The sequence below is a fragment of the Vicia villosa genome, linkage group LG5, assembly GCF_029867415.1.
Source record: "Vicia villosa cultivar HV-30 ecotype Madison, WI linkage group LG5, Vvil1.0, whole genome shotgun sequence".
NCBI classification, from domain to species: Eukaryota; Viridiplantae; Streptophyta; class Magnoliopsida; order Fabales; family Fabaceae; genus Vicia; species Vicia villosa.
In genome coordinates, this window is record NC_081184.1 from 117,694,380 (window position 1) to 117,704,201 (window position 9,822).

The following is a 9,822-nucleotide window of genomic DNA, read 5'->3' on the forward strand; positions in this document are numbered from 1 at the left end:
CTAGTTGTTCTATTTCTTTCTTATATTGATGATTGTTGTTATTTTAATTGTTGTTCTATCTGTGGTTCATTTAATATCTTCTGCATTTTTTTCTCCAGTTCAAATTTAGATTGATTCTAACCCGTTTGAAACCACCCAATTAAACCGAAACCCGATCAAACTATAATCCGACTTAACCGTAAAGCAAAACAGACAGAAATGGTTAGTGTTCTTCCACCGCTGTCCAGCCCTAGTTCCTGCATTAAACTTGGCTAAATCTCCCTTGATAGTTCCTTCCTTAAACCTTGCTAAATATTCTCCCTTAACGGTTCCTTCCTTTAAACCTTGCTAAATATTCTCTCATAGTTCACAGGAGGTGGTCAAACAAAAAAAAGAAAAAAACACAACCTTCATGCAAAATCATAGGAGGTGGTCATTGGTCAAACTAAAATTGAACATTGTAAAATAAAAATCACAAATCATAACTTATCCTATAGTTTTTATATGGTCTATAACTAGACGCCTAAAAGTCTAGAAATAGTACAAACTGAAGTAAAACAAAAGAAAAACTGTTTAAAAAGGTACACCCATTACATAAAACTCCAACCCAATCCCATCTTTTAACAGTCATTCCACCCAGTCTTAATAAGTTAAAAATAAATAAAAAAGATATTTTGTAGTCTACTATTACTCCTCGTGGCAGTTCAAAGAGGTTACATCGATCAAAACAACATGATCGAATCTCTTCTATAACGGTTCTATTTGAGTAACCACAATGGGGCTCCGAACAACATGTTTACCATCCGTCCACGAAAGCGACCCAAAAACCGCTCCAGAAGGATCCAGTTTCAAATTTCGGGTGTCCGCCGTTACCGTCACTACGTAACTCCTCTTCTTCACAGCCTCCGAGAACACAAGCCGTGACGGCTTCACCGTCACCGTAACCCCCTTAATCTGCGACTCCACACTCACGTGGTAAACCGAATTCACCGCTCCCACATTAGTAACAGTCCTTATAAACATCTTGGAAGCCAATTTCCTTGAAGCCACCGGAAACATAGCCACGAACGACGGGTAATTCAGATTCTCCGGCAAAGGCTTCTTCGCGGGACAATTCTCCGGCACGCGAGTAATTACCTGAATAACCTTTGGTTCGTAACCAATAGCGCAGAGGAAATTAACGTAATCAGTGTTTGTAATATCGTAGATCAATCCAGGATCCATCGCGTTACCCAAATTGAGATGCCCCGACCCGAAATCATAAGGAGTGGAATTATTCCCTGTAGCCTCATCCAACATAGGGAGGTTCCGGTTATCCAAAACAGAAGCGGTGGTCATCATGGCGGATCTCACGGCGGCGGGACTCCAATCTGGATGAGCAGATTTTAGCAACGCCGCAGCACCGCTCACGTGTGGTGCAGCCATTGATGTTCCAGACAAAATATTGAACTCGGTTCTACGAGTATCGGAATCAAGACCGGTTGGACCCACAGCGTCAGACCAAGCGGCGAGGATGTTAACTCCGGGAGCAATCAAATCCGGTTTGAGTAACTGAGGGTTCAAACCATTGGGTCCTCTCGCTGAAAATGAAGCTAGAACCGGAGCCGGTTTGATTCCGAGGATAGTTCCTTTGAAATCAATCGTGGCCGTTGGATTAGCAGATGAAGAGATATAGGCTTTGATTATATCTCCTTCGTTGGAACCAATAGCACATGCAGGAAGAAGATGAGCATCTCCGACGAGTCCTTCGCCGTTTGAGATTCCGTTAGCGAGAATCATTCCAACACCACCGGCTTTCTTCACAACAAGCCCTTTTGCAACTCTAGGACTACTTCCTCTATCACACACCACAATTTTTCCAGTTATTTGTTTCGGATCCAGTGAATTTTCCATGCAGAGTGAATCACCTAAAATCCCTGATTTTCCAGGATACACTAGTTGATACATTTTACCTTGTAAAGCTGCTCCGGAGTATAGTGAAACGCCGGAGAATTTTCTCCCGTCGCCGAGGGTAATCTGTGCTGGGAAATCACGATCGATGGTGCCTGCTCCTACCGTCGTCAACCATGGAGCAAGGTTTGTCACTGACATTCCACTTGGACCGTCGTTTCCGGCGGAGGATGAAACGAACACACCTCTGGAAACGGCGCCGTAAGATCCGATTGCTATCGGGTCGAGATAGTAGGGTGAGGCTATACCGTCTCCGCCACCGATTGATATAGAAATTACATCAACACCGTCGTTAACTGCTGCGTCGAAAGCAGCGAGGATATCCGAATCGAAGCAACCGGAGTTCTTCCAGCAAACTTTGTAAACCGCTAACCGTGCTTTCGGAGCAACACCTTTGGCAATCCCAGAAGCGTAACCGGACATGTTTGCTTGGAAAGCGTAACGACCAGCGGCGGTGGAGGCTGTGTGGGTTCCATGACCGTCGGCGTCACGAGGGGATCGAAACTCAACCGTTTCATTGATGGGATTCAAAGGACCGGAAAAACCAGAACCTGCTTCATGGCCTTTGGAGAAGAATCTAGCACCGATGAGTTTTTTGTTACAGTTTCTGGGTGAGAATTTTTCACCAGATTCACAAATCCCTTTCCACCGCCGTGGAATAGGACCCAAGTTCACATCAGAGAAGCTTCTCCTCTCAGGCCAAATGCCAGTGTCAAAGACTCCAACAATAACATCAGAGCCATAATCAGATTCAGACCATAAACCTCGCTGGTTACGAAGACCCAGAAACTGCGGTGAACGAGTTGTATGTAACTGTCTCCGACGATCCTCGAAAACTGCAAGAATCGAAGGGTGGTTACCTACGGAAGCAGCTTGTTGTCTTGTGAGCACAGCAGAGAAGCCATGGAAAACAGTGTCATAAACATGAAGGATATGAGTTTGTTCAGTGAATTCAGCGGTGTACCAGTGATAATGGGTTGGGAAAATGGAGGGTTTGGAATAGGAATTAACGCGAAAGATGAAGGTTTTGGGAAGTTCATTCTCTGCAGAAAGAACGTGGGTTGAGGAAAGTGAAAAGAAGAAAAGAAAGAAGATGGAGAAAACAAGTGGGAGAGGAATGGAATTGAGAATTTCGCCCATTTTGGAAACAGTGATGAGTGAGGAAGTGTGTGGTTAGTGAGTGTGGAGACAGTGTTATAATAACGTCCATAAACTGGTGTAGGAGTAAAGAATATTTTCTTTTTCTTTTAAAAGAAAATTCGAAAAAGATAAGAGAAAAAACTAGTACTAGTATACTACTAGTATACTGCTACTAAGTACTAAGTGGTGTTTTATGTAATTGATTGTGTTAACTTATTATTAAATATTCGTATCTAGTACCATTGTCAAGTGTGGATGTTTGTTGTCGGCACTTAAGTCTAATGAGTCACCCCCAATATCTGCTAGATTGCAAAAGAATTATTTTTTGCGCCGCTTTATTTAAAAATGGAAATCTTATATATAAATGCAAGGTTGTCATGATGGCAACCCTAGCCATGTGTCATCATGATAACAACTCTCGATAATTTTTGACACATGTCACTCTAATATCAACCCTAATTCTATTTTTTTTAAATTGATTTTACATTAATAATTAATAATAATAATCTTATAATATTAACTATTAAATAATAGTAATTACTATTATTATTTATAATAATTTATAGTAATATTATAAGATTCTATTTTTTAAAAATTATTGTGTGAAGGATACATATTAAAAAAAAGGAAGAAAAACAATAATGACCATAAATTTATAAACAAAATGTTTGTTATTTGCTCCTATATTAAAAATAAAATAATAATAATAATAATTATAATAAAATTAATATTCAACTCCTAATGAAAATTTTTATAAAAAAAATCTTCCAAACTTATAAAATTTAGGAATCTATCCTATATTTAAAGTTTTATAATATATGTAAGATGTAATTTAAAATTGTAATAATATTTGACATATATTTCTTTTGATCATATTTTCTCCATATTAAATATCCTTATATAACATTTTTATTTACTTATTAAATAAATTAATAAAAAATATTAAAAGTTACATTAAGAAGTAAATATATATTTCAAGTTCTTATTTGTAAAAATAGCCAAATTTAATATACCATTTAAATGTATTGAGAATTTTATAATTGACAAAAATTACATTTATAACTATCATAGTAATTTTTTTTTATAATTTATTGTCTTTCACATTAAAAAAATAAAAGTATAATTGCAAACATGATATAAATGGTCTACAAGAATATTTTATATGCAAATAAAAAACTAAATATCAACTATTATAAAAAAATGTTAATTTTATTTCTAATGTACCCGTGCGAAGCACGGGTCGGTGATCTAGTTGTTATACTATTATGGTTGGTCGCTTATTATTTAAAATATTATAAGAGTCTAAGTTTAGGAAGAAAACAAGATATAATTTTTTAGATTTATGAGCATGTATTGTATATTTATAAAAAAAATCTTAACAACTTTTTTCCACAAAATTAGATAGAAATTTTAATATTGTTACGATAAAAATTATACATTTATAATTCAAATGAATTTTATAATTCACTCAAGCTTCGATATATCGATATATATCTTTTATGTATCATCTATTTTCACATTTTTTTTATTATCTTTCTTCTAAAGTGTGTTTTATTTATAAAATAAAAGTATTGAACAAAACATTATTAGACCGTAAAGAATAATTTTTGTATTATAGTGTATCTAATGGTCGATGCACAGGACAATTCTTTTCTATTTTGTTTGATATATCTATGCACTAATTAATGTGATGTCTATTATAATTTTTTTTATTGTTACATAAAATATTGATTTTCATGAATCAAAATATTAAATAATGAGAAGTAGAGAAAAAATGATTGAAGAAAATTTTTTCTACTATACTTTATTTGATAAATAAAATATATTTTATTATAATATATTTTAAGTAAAATATTAATAATACATTTATAAATTAAAATATTAAATAGAGAGAGATTAAAAATGGTATTATGATATTTTTAAAAAAATTTTGTGTTTGGGACAAAAAGTTGTCCCGTGATTTAATGAGGGACAATAATTCATGTTTTTATCATGTTCCTTGTCGTATATTTTGTCCAGTCCTATGATAAGTTTATGCATCAAACAGACTACAAAAGAAGTTGTCACGTTCAGTCCGTCGTTTTTTACCAAATCAAATTCACCCTTATAGTTCTACTCCTTCTTCTTTCTCTTATCGCTGACATTATTACATTGATGTCCATTAATGTAGTTACCCTTTCATCTGATTGTAATAATAATAATAATTGACATCTATTAACCGATATATTTTCCTTCCCCATAAGTTGTAGGAGAGAGCACCTTCCTCGCTCAAGAGATAAAATGTGGATCTTTGGAAAATCAAATTGTCTTAGAAACCTCTCCCTCCCGTAACTCTGACAAAGAACCTTCTAAAAGTTCTAACGATAGTGGTTCATCACGAGGAGACCCTTATGAGTTTCATTTTTGAGAAAATAATTTTGACAGACCGGCGTTCCTCTATGACCACTTGAATGCACTTGATGATGTTAATAATCCAAAGAATATGGATGTTCAAAAAGTTATCCAATTGTTGGGCACTTATCTGGTGAGGAATGTTGTGCTAGGAAAGACGATTTTTGAGGCTAATTAGTACTCTAAGCAAAGAGAGGCAAATCTACAATCTGAGCTCATAAATACCAAGGAGAAAAATGACCTAGATCAGGCATTTTCAAAAAGAATAAAGTTATTCTAGGAATTGAAGAACCAAGGTTTAAGGCAAGACTTGTAGCGAAGGGTTTCACTCAGGTGGAAGGGATTGATTACAATGAAGTTTTCCACCTGTGGTAAAACATTATTCTATAAGGGTATTTATGGTAACTGTAAAATTAATATAATCTTGAGTTAGAACATATGGGCGTCAAAACAACTTTCTTACATAAAGACCTTAAAGAGACAATCTACATGGAACAACTTGAAGGTTTTGCCAAAGACAAGGCTAAGGTATGTTTGTTAAAGAAATATTTATATGGGTTGAAACAAAGCCCAAGGCAGCGGTATCGTCGGTTTGATGAATTTCTTCTTAAACATGATTTTGTAAGAAGTAATGATTACAATTGGGTATACACATTAAAGAGGAACTATATAGTTATTATCTACCTCCTTATATATGTTGATGATATTTCGATGGCAAGCTCTAGTAAAAAGAAAATCGGTAAGCTCAAGGAGATCTTAATGGTAAATTTAAGATAAAAGATCTTGGTGAAACTAAAAGAATCATGAGTATTGGTATCATGAGAAGCTGCAATAAGAGTGCATTGTTTTAATCTTATATTAATCTAGTTACTTAAATAAAGTGGTGGAGCGGTTTAGAATGTAAGAAGCTAAAACCGTCAATATTCCAATGGGTAATCACACGAAGCTTTTGGTTAAACAATATTCTCAAACCAACAAAGAGATGAAGATAATAGATAGTTATGCCTATGGAAGTGGGGTTGGAAACATTACGTATGATATGGTTTGTAGTAGACCATAATTAGCATATGCAGTCAACATAGTAAGTCAGTTTATGGAAAATCCTGGTAAGGTTTACTGGGAAGCTTTGAAGTGGATGTTGAGATATTTCAAAAGGGTGGTTTAAAGTACACAAGATCAAATCAATAAGAAGACTCTTTGGAGGGTTTTGTAGATTCAGACTCTGCAGGTAATATGGACACTAGAAAATCTCTATTAGGTTTTGTGTTTACGTTGTTTGGTACAACTATAAGCTGAAAGACAAATCAATAACCATAGGTCACATTATCTACTACTCGAATGGAATATATTGCTCTTTTTGAAGGGGTTAAGGAAGTCATATGGGTGAAAGGCGTGATTGGGGAGTTAGGGATTACTCAAGAATGTGTGGAGATAAAATGTGACAGTCAAAATGTCATTCACCTTGTCAATCATCAAGAATATCATGAGAGGGGAAAAATATATTGACATCCGTTTACACTTGATAAGGGACATGATACAGTCAACAAGGATTTAGGTTCAGAAAGTACCCTCAGAATAGAATCCAGCTGATATATTCACCAAATCATTGTCAAGATCAAGGTTCAGGCATTGCTTGGACTAGATCAAATTTGTTGAAGAGTGATTCAAGCAATGGAGAGGGCAACAAAGTGGTTCGTGGTTAAATTGACATCACCATTGGTTTAAAGTCAAGGTAGATAATTGTATAATATGCCTTAAAACCTCAAGTGAGAAAATAGAAAGAAAAAAAATACATATTTCGATACTGATAGTTTTTTAGGCTTGTTCGTAGATTTGTTTGTTAATGGGTCATATCTTGGGTTTGTTAATATTATTTATTTATATATATGGTTTATCTCTCATTTGTTAGTAACATGTTGCATAAGGTAGAAATTATAGTGAGAAGCAAAAAATAAAATCTTTTAGAATTATATTTTAGAGATTTGGTAGCCTTATAGGATTATCAAAGGGATTGGTAAACACTGTAAACACGTTGTATTTTTATAATTATTATATTGAGAGTTGGATAAATTGGGAAACACATGGGTAGAAAATAAGGTTTGTTCTTGGGAACTCTGAAGGTTATTTTCTTGCAACTCAATGTAATCTCTTGTAATAACTTTTGAAGTATAATGAATTGGATAATTACTCTCTCCTCCAGACGTAGATCAATTTGATCGAACTAGGTAAATAAATATCATGTTTTCTCGCCTATTATCATTTTTATTGCTCGAGTTTATTTGTCTGGTTGTCTTTGTTCTTCGTCACATACATCATATTCATTGGTGATTGAACTCTGAATAATTCTTTTGAAGTGGTTTTAATTATTCTATCAGTTTCATAACATGAACCAATAACGGATCGAGACTCGTGACTTAGCTCTTTAGTTTTCAATGGAATGTTGTCATTTCCTTGACATTTTGATATGATTTTTGTGTTTTGGTGTCTGAGCTCTAGCTTGGTTTTAATTGACTGGTTAATGATTTGTTGATGGATGTGTTGTTGCGGGGATATCAGTTTTCTTTTTGGTGATGACTTAGTTGTTTGTAGTTTTTCATCCCTCTCTTGTTTTATCTTTTAATTTTCTTGTGACACTTCTTGTGTCCCTAGACTCTTTTGTATCTTTTTATAACTTCCCCGTCTTTAAAAGTATATTATTTTACCATTAAAAAATTAATCTAAACTTATTCAATACCACTATTTTGATCTATTCAATATTTAAATTGAATGGGTGCTACGAACAATATAATTCTAACACTTTTTTAATACTGCTCTTTTATTGAACGAAATCTACGTGAATTCTAAATTATTTTGTTGTTTAAGAAAAATGTGACTCCCTTGAATTTTACTCTATTAGTCGGTCGCAAGGCCGGATACTAAGATTTAAAAAAAAATGTTAGATAGTGTTCTTATCACTCTTAACAATTTGTTCTAAATTGATACTCTCATGAAATAGAGCATGCAATACATGCAAATTTATTCCCACACAAATTAGTGAGAGCATATGTTTGGAGGAGTTGGACCCATAGTTACATGTTGTTTTAAATTTCAGACATGAATTGAAAAGAGAATTTTTTTGCCAACCTCCCTACCTTCTAGTCCACCTCTGGTGAAAAACCCATACTACCCCTGACTTCGGAAATGCATTTCCGAAATGCAAGAAAAAGGTGTTTTCGGAGATGCATCTCCGAAAACGCCTTTTTTTTTTGAAAAAATTGTCTTATTTCGGAAGTTCATTTCCGAAAACAGCATTTCGGAAGTGAACTTCCGAAATACTGCGCGTTCTGTAGATTTATTAAAACACTCCCCCTCCCCCATTCATTTACCCTAACTCAAATCAAAAACAAGCAAAGGCGAAAATTTGTGCAAACACACTTCCAAGGCTGCATCAAGGCTCCAATCACATTGCTATACAACATTCAAAAGCCCACAAATCACTCAATTTGTAAGTTTTAAATTTGTTAGATTCATTATTCAAATGCATGTTATTTAGGGTTTCAATTGCATAAATGATATATGGACTAGTTGTTAGTAGTATTTAGGTTGTTTAGAAGCTTTTTGAATTGGTTTTATGTTTGATTTTGGGGTCTGCCATGGAAGTTTCAGAAAACCCCATCGCACGGATGTTTCGGAAGTTCATTTCCGAAAACACCTCCATCCCAGTTTTCGGAAATGAACTTCCGAATTGTATCAGAAGTTCAAATTTTTTAGTTTTTTATTTTGTCTCGCATATTAATCGATTTCAATTGTTTACAGGAACATGTCAGGCAACCAACCAGCACGCATCAGACAGGGTAGGGAGACCCAGACTGCGTCAGCTACACAGGGTAGGGAGTGTCCGTTTTAATTTGCAAGTACTTTATTTTTAACGCCTTTGTTTATTGTGCCTGTTTCTTTGAAGTTTGTGTGCATGCGTTCTGCTTCACCTCCTTTGTTCTTTAATGACTTGTCCGTTTCCCAAGCGTTTTTGTCCCCTTTCTTCTTTTATAAAAGGAGGTCTCATGGACCTTTCTTTCTTCATTTTTACGCAGGAATGGGTGGCGCTAAGGGAAAAAAGGAGGTGAAGGAGAAGAAGAAGGTTTCGACCGGCTCTACTTCGTGCTCTCGCGGAGTGAAGGAGGTGAAGGAGAAGAAGAAGGTTTCGACCAGCTCTACTTCTCGTTCCCAGGGGGCCCGGGGCCCGGATGCTCAAGCTCAACTATCTGGCGTGAGAGTCGTGGTTGATGCTGATGGTTCTGAGACTGAGTGGGATGAGGATTGGTATCAGTATCTTCATTCGGAGGAGTTCGCTCGTCGGGCAGAATAATGTGTTTTTGTTTTGTT

At 35.2% G+C, this 9,822-nt stretch overlaps 1 protein-coding gene across 1 annotated transcript; it reads right to left on the reverse strand.

The window, feature by feature from the left end:
- Positions 1-388: 388 nt before the first annotated feature.
- On the reverse strand, positions 389-3,195 carry LOC131602167 (subtilisin-like protease SBT1.6). Its single transcript, XM_058874186.1, has one exon. It carries the CDS (start codon positions 3,067-3,069, stop codon positions 727-729), a length of 2,343 nt encoding a protein of 780 aa, XP_058730169.1. The 5' UTR covers positions 3,070-3,195; the 3' UTR covers positions 389-726.
- Positions 3,196-9,822: the final 6,627 nt, after the last annotated feature.

Excerpts from the sequence above, each read along its gene's own strand:
- LOC131602167 (XM_058874186.1), bottom strand. The coding sequence starts at position 3,069 with ATGGGCGAAATTCTCAATTCCATTCCTCTCCCACTTGTTTTCTCCATC.